General features: G+C 45.2%; 1 protein-coding gene across 1 annotated transcript in view; it reads left to right on the top strand.

The window, feature by feature from the left end:
* mdga2a (MAM domain containing glycosylphosphatidylinositol anchor 2a) overlaps positions 1 to 14,698 on the top strand; it is a 33,872-nt gene extending 19,174 nt beyond the window's left edge. Inside the window, exons 9-17 of the mRNA XM_068338502.1 lie at positions 4,169 to 4,441; positions 6,614 to 6,762; positions 8,495 to 8,672; positions 10,206 to 10,226; positions 10,655 to 10,810; positions 11,538 to 11,714; positions 11,809 to 11,939; positions 12,047 to 12,146; positions 12,611 to 14,698. Of these exons, the coding sequence (XP_068194603.1) occupies positions 4,169 to 4,441; positions 6,614 to 6,762; positions 8,495 to 8,672; positions 10,206 to 10,226; positions 10,655 to 10,810; positions 11,538 to 11,714; positions 11,809 to 11,939; positions 12,047 to 12,146; positions 12,611 to 12,699 (1,274 nt within the window). The 3' untranslated portion in view covers positions 12,700 to 14,698. The remainder of the gene's footprint in view (positions 1 to 4,168; positions 4,442 to 6,613; positions 6,763 to 8,494; positions 8,673 to 10,205; positions 10,227 to 10,654; positions 10,811 to 11,537; positions 11,715 to 11,808; positions 11,940 to 12,046; positions 12,147 to 12,610) is intronic.
* Positions 14,699 to 16,620: the final 1,922 nt, after the last annotated feature.

Below are 16,620 nucleotides of genomic sequence, written 5' to 3'. Positions count from 1 at the left end.
TCGTCTCTAAAGTCCTGTAATTGTTTCTAGTCAGTTTGAGAGAGTAGAATTATAATATTTAGAGTAGTAATGACATTTAAATGACCCCATATGGAGATTAGAGATTGGAATTTAATAAATTACAAACAATTCAACTTACAAACAACCTCTAGAAATCAGTTGTGTTTGTATGTTGAGGACTACCTCTACAAAGCAACAATTGTGGTTCTTTCTGATGATGTCGTATCCTCCGACGCTGAACGAAACATCTGCTGCAGATGCAAACAACTTTTCCTGCTTTAGCCTCTAAAGTACCCACAATGCACTCTGACGTCAGCGTCTCAACCCCCGCGGAGGAAATGTCACATCATCCAATCAAACCACATCACATCCATCACGGCGGACGCCGGCAGATGGGTTCGATGAAAACAAACTTCAGCAGGTAGAGAGTTCCAATCCCCTGCCCAAGGGCACGCCGGCCGCAGACACTCGCAGTCTGTCCGCGAACGGGAATCCAATCCGCATCCTCCCAGTCACGCTCCGGCCGACCTGCAGGGTGGCACATCGCACAAAAACACCATCAGAGGATGTGACAGGAAGCCGCGCGCACACACACCGCTCCCGGCTTCCTGCTGCACTAAAAGGCTGTCAGAGCGAATCTCCTCCGCAGCTCGACTCGCTCCGACTCGCCGGAGAATCGGGGCAGAAACTCAAGAGATGTTCCGTCGGGCAGTTTGAGGACTAAGTGAGGAAAGAGAAAGTTCTAACGCACCTGAACACCTGAACCGTGAGAGAAATAGTTCGTCACGCAAGGCTGTAGGAACCGGTTCTGTTGAAGTTGTGATGTAACACCGGAGATTTGAGAGTTCGGATTTCTTAGATTTGAGACCAACTTTGAGACCGTCCCTAGAAGAAGAGGTGACAGTGAACACATGGCGCGATGCGGCGCAGTTCTGCCTGACCTTTACGTCTTCATGAGGAACTTAAGCGTGGTGAAGTCGCGTGCCTCGCTTCTGTGGCTGGACGGACAATTTATTCACCCCTGAGGGAAACGAGTCCAAGCATCAGGACGAAAACACGACACATGCAGAAGCACAAATGCTAGTGAGGAGGTCTGTCTGTGGTCGGTCGGAGATGTTCCCCGACTAGAGCCCTCCTGATGACGCCGCCGCGTCGTCTGTGCATTCAGCAGTACCGAGTCACAGGAGACGCATTAGACGAGCCTTTGACAGTATGTTTCTCAACATTTGAAGAAACTTGTGAGTGCATGGCAAAGTAAATTTATTTTGAGGCGGAGGGAGAGAAGGATGAAGAGAATATTGGATGAGACGATCTCTTGGAAGATCTTCCACCGCCGCGTCCGACTGATGATTCCACTCCCAGTTTTTTCTGCAAACGTGAAAGAAGAAGTCCCAGCGGAGATGTTTCCCATCGCTCGGTGCTTTAACTGTTAATTCCCTGGTGCGGCACACGAATTAGACTCTCTGTAAACCACCAAACTTGACTAATCTCACCAACCTTTAATTGGATTCTGCTCCGTTTTTACGACTTTTTGTAAATACACTAATCAAGTCCACATGTAGCTCCTGAGCAGCGTTTCCAATGAGCTGTTAGTGGCTTTTTTTTTAAGGGTTTTGCTTTGACAATAATCCCTCAGATTATGGGTTTTTTTTCATACTGGATTACATGGATGACAGTGATGTGCAGACGTGATGTCCCCACAATCCTCCCTGACACATATCCCCCACTGGGGGGGGGTTTATACAAGATGTCGCCAGACAGCGCCTGGAAACGCTTTTGTGGAAGAAGTGAACAATTTGGCTTTTGTATAAAATCTTCTCGTGTTTTTTTTTTTTTAAAAACACGGATTACGGGGACATCAGTGATGCGTTGAGGTTGTGAAGGTCCCCGCTTACGACAATGGTTTGACGTTATCATGGATAGAACCATTGTTCCCACTTTTCTTTAAACCAATGAAGCGGCAGGAGAAAGAAAAGGACTCCGATGATGCAACTGCTGAATAAAATCCCCTCGAGGCCAGTTTTTTATGATAATAATAATAATAATATCTTGAATATGTGTAGCACCTTTTAAGATACCCAAGCATGCTTCACAGCTGCGATGTAAGAACACAAACTAAAACGTGTGAAAACAGGTTGGTTTTAAAGTTTACGAAAGACTCCAGAGATGGGATGATGTGAATCCCATCTGGATTACAATAAATCACAAGAACATCAGCAACAACACAGATAAATTAAATCTATTAGATGGGCGAGTCTCCCATCAGAGGTGGTGATGAAACCGAATCTGACACCAACAAACATTCTCGACTGCTTTTCAAGGATGCGTTCCAAGTTCCAGTCTTTAATATCCAGGAATAATTCCGTGTCAGGTTGGCAAACATTTCTTCAGACGTCAGAGGACTGTCGACTTGCTGAAAACCTGTCTGCAGAGAACCGGCATAATAACAGGAGAATAATAGCACCGCTGCTCAAGGTTGTTGTCTTAATTAATGATTTAATTAAATACAAGGACGTCTGTGACGGCAGCACTATCGCAAAAGAGCGATTTAGCAGCGGCTGAAAAGGTTCCCGTGGAACAATGAGCATTCAGAGGAGTATAAAGAGAAGCTGGTGACTTTACCCACTTGCCTCACTGATGTTAGCATCGTATGTAGCTGCTGTTAGCGGCGTCAGTTAGCTGAATACGAACACCTAAAACAACCGTTTTACCACCAATGAGCAGCGAATCAAGCAGCAGGGTCAGAAGTCTGCTTCGTCCAATCAGGGTGCTTGGCTGAAGGTCATTGCTGAGCAGTGGCGTCCAGCTGACCTTTAGATGTTCTTGGACTGGACATGACAGGAAGAAGGTCCCGGAAACATTTCTGGAGGGTTCAAGTTGACCCAGAGACCTTTATTTCTTTATTTCTGTTTCTGTTTGGGGGGGGTATTGGTGGGCGGGGGCACTTCCTGTCACATCCACTAGTTGTATTTTGTTCAGTAGAGTGCCCTGCAGCACATGACCTTGTGCGTAAATGGCACAGACAGTAGAGACACACTTCTTGTTCCTGCTGCTCTTATGATGATCTTTATGACCTGATCTCTGCAAACCATGACTGGAAGGACTGGAAAGACTATGGGTGCATTCAGTCTGACTGGTTTAATTCATATCATGCCCTGAACACACCGATGGGATGGGGCTAAATCTAATATACCACCAGATTACGTGCCATTTAAGCAAGAGGGAGCAGGACATGCCTTAAAAAATAGACAATATACTTTTTATAGTTTAAAGAAGGCCTTAAAGTGATGCGTTTACAGCATGTAAACTACAAATACATTCTAATAAACCCAGTCCTCCTTTGAGTTTTAAACTCATCACTTCCACTCGGCTCTGATTTCTCTCTCTTTCAGCCTGAATTAATCATGTGCAGCCGTCGCCGCCTCGTCCCTCCCTCGGGCCGAGCGGCGTTCACACTCTCCCCATCCGTGACAACATCCGGGGGTCAGAGGACGGTTGTCACAGTCCTCATTCGACAGCAGGACGTTAATCTTCCAAGTGACACCTGTATTATGCCTGAAATCCTCTGATGAAGTTCTGCTGGAGGGATTTAAAACCAGAGATCAGTGCCTTTGTGCCCTTTAGCAGCTCACCGTGGATCCGAGGCCGGCGCCAATCTGACTTTAAATATTACAGATTCTTAAGAGCTTTAAAGTTATTTTAAAGGCACTTGGCTTCATTAAAGAGTGAAGACGGAAGCGGGAAATGAAATGCAGCGGCCGTGACTTCGGTTAAACTGCGTCTCTTTCAGTCTGGATGGATTAAGGTTATCGTTTTAATGCACTGACTCATAAAAGATGTGTGCGTTTTATCCTTGAGATCATTTCCCAATGGGTGCAAATCTTTAACTCCGATTTTAAGATTAGCTCAAATTAGAAATCAAATCTGTCCTTAAATGCTTCCTACTGTGAAAGTAATTTAAAAAGCCGACGCCAGTAACACACCAACATCTCTCTGATCGCCTCTCTGAGCTCTCACAGCTTATTGCCTAATTAATCAAACCTGATCAGTATCTTAATCTGATCAGTATCGCCAATGTGAACCCGTACCTGATCGGAGACTTGAACATTTCCTCTTGATGTCTCTCTTTGCCGCATTGCGTCACACTTCCCGTCCTTCTTCCCGACAGTCCCTCCGACCGTGGAGCCGGCGTACACGGAGATCCGCCAGGCTCTGGGCCGGGCGTTCACCCTCACCTGTCACCTGCTGCGAGCCCATCCGGCCCGCCTCCTGCGGTACGAGTGGAAGCTGGGGTCCCGCCTCCTCACCGTGGGGGAGTTCAGCGAAGAGCGCGACGACACCAGCTACCTGGTTCGAGCTCTGAACAGGGAAGGCTACGGCGAGTACACCTGTGACATCACCAACGAGGCCGGGGCGGGGCGCTGCACCTTCATGGTCACAGGTGGGTGTGGCTCAGAGTTTGCGTTTGGTTGTCATGGGCAACCATCTTCCTCATCCACACACGTTTCTTCCCCTTTCCTGTTTTCTTAGCATAAAGTCGGCCGTTTCCTGTGGAAAGTGGTCCGTCCCCTGTCGCTGGGGCTTTGTTAACAGTCCCAATGTCTGATGGGAAATTGTAACTGTTCTCAATCTCTAAATGTTTACATCTCCAGCGCGAGAACATGATGATTAATTAAAGTTTATCTCATCTTTAAATCCTGTGTTCTGGCAGGCACAAGCAGAGCGCTTCCACCAGGGACTTTAAAACGTCATAGATAATGAGCAGCGCTGCAGGAAATGTTCACATCCACTCACGCATCCCAGCTTTAGTCTCTGCTGGAAGATAACAGCACTTCCTGTCTTTAAGACCTGACTGTTGTACAATTAGCAGCGCGCGTCTTTAAGTCTAACTGATGACAGACATCTGTGGAACGTTTCATGACCGTGTGACCAAAAGGAAGCATCTTTGAAGTTTATACTTTTGGTATTTTCTAAAGGTAACTTTCCCTCAAACCTTCTGTCTGATTCCAGATTGCTTCTTTATTAATCATCACATCTATCTAGTTTTTAGCTGTTGACTATTTTTACAGACGAAACCCTTTTATCAAATCGCTAGACGCACATAAATCCAAAAAGCTGTTCATGATTGTTGTCATGTTCATGCCAGGCCAGTAGGTGGCAGTGTAACCTGCTGGAGTGACAGGAAGCAAAACAGCACGCTAGCAAATATGCACTGCTAAGGTATATGAACTATAGCTAATGTAGCACCTCTGCTCGCTAGTGTACCACATGCGTGAATTCGGGTAATGTAGTCCTCAACATACAAACATAATTGTTTTCCGTGAGATTGTTTGTAAGCTGAATTATTCGTATCTGCAATCATCATTAGAGATGTAAAATAGATGTATAAACTAAATATCATTAAAATACATTCATTAATAAAGTTCAGTACAAAACATTATTAAGTTTGGAGACGAGTTATTTCTGAATTACGTTGCGTTAGCAGCATAAGCCGAGGTAAACCTGTACTCATGTTATGTGTTTAATGGAAATGACAAATTACCATTGACCATGAACGTCCCGTGACTTCCAAAAATATCTGCCGACTTTAACGTTTGGCTAAAATGAACAGACTAATGCGTTTCCTGTTCCTCTTTAATCACATGACACGCCGCCGGCGGTCTGTCTGCCTTGTCTTTTTGCCGGAACGGGAATGTGGCGTCCTTGAGCCCGCCGCTCCGTGAACACAACACATCACACGGGACTCGTCCCCATCTCCTCCTGATGAAAGCCCCCCTGTAGAGACGTCCTGTCAGCACCACAGGACTCTCCTGTCAACCCGGCGGCGGCGGTGGCGTTAAGCCTCTTATCACGGCCGGCCGCCGAGCAGCACACGTTCTGCAGGCGGCAGCAGAAAGCAGTTAAAAAAGGGAGGTTGAGCTTAGGCTGGAGCGCTGATGGGAAATAACTGTAATTACGCGGGGCTTGTCGTTGCTGAGGTGACGTTTGCGTTGTTAATCAGGTGCGAACACGCCAGCGCCGTTTAAAACCTCGCTCATCCCGATGACGGTGGTGTGACTTGAGCAGACCCTCAGAATAAACCTGAAGGACAGAACACGACGACCCAAAGGGCCCCTCGACGTTCATCAGCCACCCTTCACCAGACTCCAACAAGACATCTAAAGCATTAAAATGTCAAAATTCATTTCATCTGGCTCCGCCTTCAAATCGCGTTTCCGTCAGTCCAGCTTCAGATTGTAGGAGAGTCCCCATTCTGGTCCTCCGTCGGTTTACAGTGTCAGTGTTCTTAATGAGCATTAGCGTAGCATCAGCTTTGAAGGCAGTCAATTGTCATTGCACCTCTGGGACTAATAAAGTTTTTTTAATTAGAATTTAAGTCTATCTATCCATCCCACAAACTCAAACACACACACACACACACACACACACATATATAATCCTGCTGCTCGTCAGATTAACACACTTTCTGTCTTTTTCCTCTTTCACCGGACTAACAAACAAGTGTGGCGACGGTGGCATATGATCGGACCCAACCTGATAGATGGTGGTAACACGTGGTTCAAGCCCTGCCTGAATTGCCTCACATTGTGGACTGACCCCTGTGTGTCCTCAGGAAAGGCCTACGCTCCAGAGTTCTACTACGACACCTACGGTGCCCTGTGGCAGAACAAGCCCCGGGTCTACGGCTTCAAGCTGCAGTGGACGCAGATGGAGCCCAACGCCGTGGACCGGATCCTGGCCTACAGACTGGGCATCCGACAGGTCAGTACGCCGACCCCCCAATGAGGACGCTGTCACCACAGCAGCCGTCTGGGTTTTCCCAGCTGCCAAAGCGAAGACGAACACAGTGTTGCTCTGAGCGAAGCATCTTTTGATCGGTCAAAAACAGAAAGAAGACACGGATAAAAGTCCGAAGTGTCGGAGAAAGTCCACCTCACGAGATCTGTCGCTACGAAGCGCTGGCAGCCAATGAGTTAAAAAGAGGTTGTGAGGTCATAAATTACTCCTGACTGCTCGTCATTCAGTTCAACAGGGTTCCTTTTGGTCCAAAGAGTTCCAAACGTAGAGGTCAAGGATGAGAAGACTCGACCCGGTTGGGTTGAGGTCGTCGGCAAGGATCCAGGGATTTGTTCTGACCCGTGTTTAGTTCACGTCACGAAGGAAGAACATCTTCAGAGGTTGTGAACTACAAGGTTGGACTATTTGAAGTGATTAAAATGCATCTGCAGAGTCAAGTTGATTACGCCGTTGGGCAACTCTTCTCTGAGTCTTCTCACAGTCTTCTTAGAGTCTACTTAGAGTATTCTTCGAGTCTTCTTTGAGTCTTCCCTACAGTCTTCTCCGACTCTTCTAAGAATCTTCTTAGAGTCTTCTTAGAGTCTTTTTGGAGTCTTCCCTGCAGTCTCCTCCGACTTTTCTCAGAGTCTTCTTAGAGTCTTCTCCTACTCTTCTCAAATTCTTCTTAGAGTCTTCTTGGAGTCTTCTTCGAGTCTTCCCTACAGTCTTCCCTGACTCTTCTCAGAGTCTTCTTAGAATCTCCTCTGACTCGCAATGCTGTTTATTCTGCAGAGGACTCACATAATCCACATTTTGTGTTCCTCCATGAATCTTTTAAAGCGCTCTCAGTTTGTTCCACATAAACAGAGCGTGCCGGATTTCATGGCGCTTTATGTCGATTTGTAAAGGACGTGTCTGAAGAGAGGAAAACCTGTAGGGTAAGTAGATATCCAGGAGAACGGAGTTGGCGTCTTCTCTGGTGTCAGGATAAATTAGTCCGTCTCACACTGAGAGGAAGTTTAAACATGATCACCAGAGGCGCCGGGCTGAGGTTGTTTGGAGACGGATGAAGAGAAAATGCTCTGATATCTCCTTGTTGACGAGATTAGCTTTATCTGAGGACGTGACAGCCGGTCCTGCCGAACCTGTTCGAGCTTTTCAAAGTCTTCAACTCACTTAAAACGGTACAAATATGAAGTTCCAGGAGACACGGAGCTCGGTCTGTACCTGGGGCTCCTGCAGCATCAAGCCTGGCGTTGGAGATGGAGGAGGAGGAGGAGGAGAGGGGCCTGTCGCCATGGCAACACGCCTGTCTCTCCATTCATAGGCGGCGGCGTTCAGTTCTCGAGCGAGCGAAAAGGGGAGGGGGGTGCTGATGTGACAGAAAGTGATAAGTGGAGAGGAAGAGGAAGAGGAGGAGGGGGAGAACGAGTAGAGGTGGAAGAAAAAGAGGAAGACAGTGATTTAGAGAGACAGGAGGAAGTTTACAGCGGGGGGAGGACGAGGAGGAGGAGGAAGTGTAACATAACAGAATGGAGTTCATGCATAAAATATCCCCACAGGTGAGGCTGCTGTGCAAATGTTCTGTTCTGGTACCAGGAAGTGTTCTGGTGTCTGTCGCCGTGGAGACACGTCTTGCAGCGAGTTTTTTAGACGGACGGTTTGTTTTGAGGTGCAGCGACGTTCGGGGTGAACAGAAACGTCTCTTGTGTTTCAGATGGGTCAGTCTCGATGGTGGGAGCAGGAGATCGCCATGGAGGAAACCATCCAGAAGGGGGAGCTGCTGACCTACAACCTGACCGAACTCGTCAAACCCGAGTCCTACCTGGTCCGCCTCACCCCCATCACCCGCTACGGAGAGGGAGACGCCACCGAACGCACCATCGCCTATAGCGGTACGCGCCAAACGCCATGTTGGTTAGAAGATCGATTTGATGTCAGACAGGAAGTGACGTGATTGGCTGGTAATTCCTCTTAGCTCAGATGTCGTCGTAGCAACAGATGAAAGACTTTCATTCATTCATTTTCCGAACTGCTTCTTCCCTGTCGTGGGTCACGGGGGTTGCTGGAGCTAATCCCAGCGGATTTGCGATTCTCTTTGCCCTCGTTTGACAACCGACGTTTACATCAAACATCCGACGCGCCGGTCGACGATCTTCTCCCTTTTTGAAATGCAACGATCAAGAAAGACGTCGTCGCACGTTTTAACAAAGGCAGACGACACAACTGTGATCAGAGTCGTCGTCCCGGAAACAGTGGAGGGGGGGTGGGGGGTTGGCGTTCACAACTTCCCTCCCTGAGTCCTGCAGACGTCAGCAGAACCTCATCTGAGCCGGTCTAGAAGCAGCAACTCAAGGTCAGTTTGACCTTCGCTTCGCCTGCTGAGTTAGCCCCGCCTCCCTTAACCCCACCCCCCACCTCCCAACCAACGGGGGTGCAGCTTTCATCTGCTGCCAATGAAACTCAGCAGTTCTCCAAGTTTTCACACAAATCCTGATGGGAATGTGGAAAAATAAAAAAAACTCAGCTACAAAGAAACGTCACGAAACAGCGGCGACACAAGAGAACGTGAACGCACCGCCTCTGTGATCTGGAGTTTTGGCAGACTGTCAGTGAACGCATCACCTCCTGATGATGGCATTCGCTCCCGGTAGAAAATACAGCGAAGTTCTGACGTGACGGTCCAAACCCACGCGTGTCACATGACCAATATTCACTGGTAGATTACATTTAGCTTTAAAGGCTAACCACGAGCTACACATCCAAGTATTGGTCCCCACAGTGATAGTGAAACACACACACACACACACACGCGCACACGCACGCACGCACACACACACACAAACACACACACACACACACACACACACACACACACACACACACACACACAGCTCAATTAGTTATTACTGGTTGATGATGAAACACAAGCTTGTAGCCAAATGTTGTGGCAGATGTTCATTCATTCAGTCAGTTTCCGACAGTGTGTGTGTGTGTGTGTGTGTGTGTGTGTGTGTGTGTGTGTGTGTGTGTGTGTGTGAGATGTGGTTTAATTACCTTTTACTCAAAGTTACAATCGGATTACAAACAGCTGACTCGGTGCTCGTCTTCATTTCCTGTTTTAAGGAAACAGAAAAAATTTTCTTCCTGCTTTTTTTTCCTCATTTTTTTGTGAGTTTTATTTTATTCTTTTATTCACACAATTTGATTTAATTTAATGTAAACCTCTAGAAATGTAAGCCATGTAGATTGATTAAATAGTTAATCGAGTCATTGATCAGCACCTGACGCTCGCAGCAGCTGTCGTCCTGTACATTCAGGAGTTTTATTTAAGTCTCACCTGAAAAAGTCTTTAAAAACCAGGAGGTTTAATTTGAGCTTTTTAAATCAGACAGTCTTGTGACTTGTTGTTTTTTGTCCCTCCTCAGCTCCCGTTAACCCTCATCTCAGTAAGTACCCGTCTGCACTCACTCCTCAGATTCAACCTTTCAAGGTCTGTTAGAAAAATAAATATAACATTTAAAAAACTATTTTATGTCTCGTTAACTGTAATATTTATTGATGAGAATATATGAGAATAAACGTGTTTGCTGGTTTATTCCTGTCTTCATTCATCAGATCGACTTTTTCGTCCAATGTTTCCTCCAGTTGTTAAAATATTTATCTATTTATGTTTCTGTGTATGCATTACTCTACACATTTATTTATTTATGTATTTATTTATTTGACTGCATGGTCTTCTGTGTTCTCGTCCTGTGACCTTTCAAAATAAATGCGTTCATAAAGACATCATGAAAAATCTCTGGAGTAATGCATGAGTAATGAATGTGTGTTTGTGCGTGTGTGTGTGTGTGTGTGTGTGTGTGTGTGTGTCCAGGGGAGTTCCAATGTGGCTTTGAGGACGAGGCGATGTGTTTGTTCTCTCAAGACAAGTCGGACGAGTTCGACTGGACGCGTCACAGCGCCGCGTCACGTGACACCAAATACACACCGAACACCGGACCGAGCTCCGACCACCGCGGCTCCAAGCAGGGTACACACACACACACATACACACACACACACTTAGAGAGCCCAGTGATTCCTGATGAGGAACTAAATCTACAAATAAAGTTGACACAAATTTTTTTCTCCCTCCATCTGGAAGAAATGACCGTCTTTAAAATTCAAATGTTAAAATATACGAGCTAAAGCAGCTGTGAAGGGTTTATAAATACTAATAAATATTTAACAGGAGTCATCTGTAGTGGTGAATAATTAAGTATAACCCATGTGAGACGGGCTGATCTCTGCACACGCGTGTTTCCAGTGGAAGAACACGGCTTGAAAATGGCATTCTCCTCTTCTTCATGAAACCTCTTCCTCCTCCTCCTCTTCCTCCTCCTCCTCTTCCTGTCGCAGCTCGTTTCCCTCCATGCTAGGATCCCATTAAAGACAGCCTTGGGATGAAAGGTTTAAATCCAGTGTCAAACAGGAAACGCGTGCGCGTGCACTTCCTGCACTCCTGAACAATTTAATTTTGGAGGATTGTTGTTTTTTTTTTATTTTATCATTTCATTCCTGGAGGATGAGCTGCAGGTGGATTTGTGCGCTTTTTTAAAACTGTTTCTGCCCCGAGGGTTTATCTACGGTTCAGGAAGTCAAATTAAACGAGGAAGATGTTTTATTAATAAATCCGGATCTCCTCCACAGATTTCCTCTCGGGTTGACGCTTCTCAATTCGTTTGTTTTTTTTCTCCTGACTTGACCTCTGACCCCAGGTTTCTACATGTACATCGAGACGTCGCGACCCCGGATGGACGGGGATAAGGCTCGGATGCTGTCGCCCACCTTCAACATGAACTCCAGGAGCTCTTCCTCCTCTTCCTCCTCCTTTGCCGCCAACAGCCCCACCTACTGCTTTGCGTTCTACTACCACATGTACGGCAAACACATCGGTAAGGCTGCAGCCCGGTCACGCCAGGGGGGGAGGGCGGGGCAGAAGAGCGACATCAGAATCACATGATCGACCCCCTGGGTTTCCTCCCGCAGGAGCGCTCAACGTGTTTCTGCGTCAGAAAGGTCCGACGGCGACGGAGACCAACGTCTGGAGTCTGAGCGGTAACCAAGGAGACCACTGGCTGCAAGCCAAAGTCAACATCCACCCAACTGCACCCTTCCAGGTGCAGGCCACGCCCACTTCACTGCCAGACACACCCACTTCATTCCACTGCGATCAATAGATAATTAGTTCACGTCATCAGCTGATTGATCCCTGATCCCCTTGCAGATGGTGATGGAGGGGGTCCGAGGCCCCGGGATCGAGGGAGATATCGCCATCGATGATGTCACCATCGAGGAGGGCGAATGTAAAAATCCTCCGCCCAACAGTGAGTGCAGAAAAACTCTAATTAATTAAATTGAACAGAATTTGAAGAAACTTTTTTATTCCAAAGATGAACATAATTTTTTTTACAGCGAGAGCCGATCATCTGAATTAATCCTTCAAACATCTTTAATTTCATAATTTTTGTGCTTCCAGAATTTCCCTCAATTTATTTGTCATCAGAAACGTTTGAAAAATCCATTAATCATCAGGTTTCACTTTTAGTTTTTGTTGTTTACTTTGCAAAGTCTGTCAAAATTGAAGAAAAACTCTATTAAACATATTAAAAACTAGATTTCTCAAGTCGCATTTTAGTCTTCAATTGTTGATTCTCTATTTTATAATCATCTAATTTCTTCTTTTCCAAGTTTATCCAAATTTCCAGCAAGTTGTCAAAAGAAATTTTAATCAAAAGCTTTTTTTTTCTTGTTGGTTTATCAAACTTTTCTCTCTCTGTTTTCCACGCAGACCTGAGGTCGCTGGCCCCGCCCTCCTCACCCCATATATGGCAGCTCTGCATCACGTTGAGTCTGGCTCTGATTGGCCAGCAGAGGTGACCCCGCCCCTCTGTACAGAACGCCTCCGCCCTCCTTCCCCTCGCCATCAAATCCCATCACCCCTCCCACGATGAAAGACACGGTCAGAACTTCCTGCCAAGATGGCCGCCGGAAACGACCAATCGCTAAGCGGCGTCATGCAGGAACCGGTCCGACGTTGTCATGACGATTTTCTCTCTCTGTCTCCAGAACAATTTTTATTTTTTTTTATTTTTGTAGTTTTAGCTTAGAAAAGGAATTTTTTCCTTCGCTTCAACTCTCTATGCTAAGCTAACACAGCTAACTTAGCAACCACGTCCCCCAAATATGAAACTACGTAGCTGGTATGCTAATCCAGCACAGGCTACTGAACAATGGCGGTTTAAATGGACACCAGAGGTCGCCGCAGCTCCGCGTTTTCACCGCATCATCAAAAATAAATTGAACTCTTTTATTTTTCGCCGTGTCGGTTTCCTCCGACAGAAATCTTTTTGTTTTCAACGGGAAAAAGACAAAACCACAGTTTGAATGTCACCCCCCACCCCATCCACCCCCCCTTCGGATCAACAGTACTGTACGGCGGCGGGACGGACCAACGGCGGGGGAAGGTCACTTTTTTTCCCAGCGGGTGGACTGACAGTTTTTAAAAACACACGCTCTTATTTTGGCGTCCGTCCGGCTGAGGAGGGCGGTTCACCCCCCTGCCATGACATCAAGTGCCTTCAGAACCACAGAGGAGGGGGGGGGGGTCGCCGAGCCAGAGTTCGTCGTCACGGGAACCACGGAAAGACAAAGGATGGAGGAGAGAATAAGGGGATAAATCTGTCCTGGTTTGATTATGCAGAGAATCCGTTTCTTACAGATTTGTCGTTTTTCTTTTTTTAGCGAAATTCTGGAGGAAGAAGAAGTGATGGACCAGATACAGACTCAACACAGACAGGAAGTTCTTTTATTTATTCAACAGTTCAAAGAACAACATGCAATCATAAGCTGAGGATCTGTCAGTGGGTATTTCAAAATAAAAGACTTCCTGTTGGATGATTTTCATGTCGTTAGCGACAGAACGGTTTTAATGTTGGAGAACGCAACGACTTCGGCGCCACATTAAACCACAAAGTCAAAGAGAAGATGTTCCGCTTATAAAGTGTTCATTTGTTTTTTTGGGGGGGGGGGGGGGGGTTTGTGAAAAAACTCGTTAAAAAACCCAGAGCCAATGTTTTAGTTTCTTTAATTTGCCAGGCTGATAGTTTCAGACACGCTAACATGAAGTAATGAGGTAAACACACAAAGACTCATGGCTGATTCCATTTCCTGTCTCAGACGTCCTGATTGGTCCAAATCCTGTAGATTTTATGTCATTCCTCACGTTTCATGAATGTTTTTGTCCAGTTTGGCTTCAGTAGATGGGATTTAATTCACACCACTGGCATTTTCTATTTAAGGTTTACAACATCTGTGAAAACATCATTTTAAATTGAATTTGAAATCAAATTCAGGAGTTAATTCAATTGAATTTGAGTCGAATGAATTGGCGACTCTTCCAGCTATGCATCAGCAGAAACAAGCTCATCCGTCCATCCGTCCATCCATCCATCCAATCCATCCATCCATCCATCCTCATAAAGAAAAACTCTATTTTAGTCAAATTTGTGTGAAATTCAATGGAGAAACAATCAAAAGTCTCTTTTTTTGGGGGGGGGGTGTCTGATTTTATCAAGCTGGATGCTGCATAGGTTGTTATAACTGCTTATGAGGATTAATCTTTGTTTACAGTAAGAACTGATCACACACTGATCGATCGGTGATCAGATCATGTTTTTAATGTCTTATTTCACGTCTTTGAGTTCATTCATCACCGTCGTGTTTTTTGGACGGGGTCAAAGTTCAGAGGGGGGGTGAGGAAAGATATTTTTATAACTTATTATTCTCTGTCTCAAATTAATTGGACTGAATAAAGGTTACACTGCATTATTATTATTACTATTATTATTATTATTACTATTACTATTATTATTATATGAATAAATACACTTCAGATGTAATAGTTCATGTTTTTCTGTCAGGTTCTTTTTCTCATATCAATGTGCTTCGTTTTCTTATCTTGCAGGAACATAAATTAGTTTAAATTATTTTTAAATCATAATTAAATTCTTATACAAACTATCATTTTAATCAGGCTGGTTTTATCAGACCTAAAGGAATAAATTAAAGCCGAGCTTCCTCTTAAAATAAAAAGAATAAACACTATTTTTTTCATTAGATAGATAGATAGATAGATAGATAGATAGATAGATAGATAGATAGATAGATAGCCCTACATGTATTCATGTTAAAGTCTTATGTTTTAATTTTAGGGATCAGAATTTAAAATGATGATAAAATCTTTCGTTAACTTGTGTTTCCGTGGGAACTGGAGACCTGCAGAGTTGCAGTCCACCTCAGGAAGACAGAATATAAAACAAAAAATGTTGTTTGTCTCGTTTAAATACGATCAGAATGAAAACGACCGACGTGAGTTTGAGAAAGATAAAGGCGGGAATGTGGTACTTGATCGTCTGGAGGTCAATCATAACGATTAGTCACTTTTAGATATGGTGCACAATTTAATCTGAGACTTCAGAGTCTGTAAAAACTTTATGACCTCCACCACAATTAAGAAAGTAATTGAGTTTTAATGAAGACAAACCAGCGCTTCATGGAAATTCACACATTAGAAAAGCTGGGTGGCTAACTGAAAAAGCTAACGCTAGCATTCGAGGATAGAACCGGATTGATAAAAACTAAATAGCATCTGAAAAGTGGGTGTTGGGTTAGCTTAAAATGGACCGGCCCTCCTGGTTCTGGTCCAGGATGCTCCGGTTGCTGCGGGTGATTTGTGTTCCTCCATTAAGTAAACACTGCAAATATAATTTATGGTCTTCGGGGTCTTCTGGAAGCGTGACCATTCATCAGCTCCAACACGTAATGAACGTCTAACTCTGAGGCTCTCCGGCCGCGAGCATTCGCCTTGTTTATCACCGGTTTTTATTTACTGCATCCAGTCTGGTGCAACAACAGCCTAATGGCCGCCATTCATCATCCCTCAATTGATTTTCAATTGCATTGCTCCAGTGTGTTAAGCAGATCAGAGCCGGGCCGGTCTATATTCTGGAGTGCATATAATGGGTTTGTTAAAGCCCCGAGGAGAAGACTGAAGTGAGGGGGCCATTTTGATTATTTTTTTTACCACTGAATCTGCTTTGCGCTGACCCAGATTAGCATAGCAATGTAGCCTCATTGACTTCAAATATTTATCATGTGATGAGAAGATGAGCAAATGGTGTTATGAGCTTCTGGACAGCAGGATGGGAGAAAATGTGTTGCTGTGTAAACATGGCCTGAGATTTGACTCCTCTAAAGCGTCTGCTGACACCGTCATGTCTGACATCTTTGATTTCCTTTGAACACCGGCTTCAAACGGCAGCGTGTCCCCTGGCGCAGGCGGAGGGGTGTCTCCATCATCTTGTTCTCATCAGGAAATCTCTTGCAGCTTCACAGTTCAGCTGTCATCAGAACACAAAGCTGCTCTGGGATCTGTCAGTTAACCTGAGTGAACCCGACGCCGTGACAAAGCGAGGGAGCGACTGTGTGAGAATCAGCTCTTCAAACGGGGCTGAAGAGGCAGTCAGGCCTCACCAGGAGATCAGCTCAGATCAAACACAATGGATGGAACATGTTGTGTGATAATACTCTAACAGACTGAAGGACATATTTTCCATTGTGATGTAGTGAAGCAGCGTTCAATGAAAGCTGAGTAAAATGTTCAGCACCTTCCTCCACTAAAGAAATAATCTGATGAGCGACGCTTTAATCTTGAAGGAACAGATTTTGCAAGTGCTCTTACTTTGAAAAAAAAACTAAAAGAGTTGAGTATAATTCTACATCATGAGATTTTCTCTCATC

This window comes from Antennarius striatus, chromosome 17 (assembly GCF_040054535.1).
Source record: "Antennarius striatus isolate MH-2024 chromosome 17, ASM4005453v1, whole genome shotgun sequence".
In the NCBI taxonomy this organism is placed as follows: Eukaryota; Metazoa; Chordata; class Actinopteri; order Lophiiformes; family Antennariidae; genus Antennarius; species Antennarius striatus.
The sequence above is the reverse complement of the archived record's forward strand: the minus strand, read 5'-3'. Positions and strand labels throughout refer to the sequence as shown.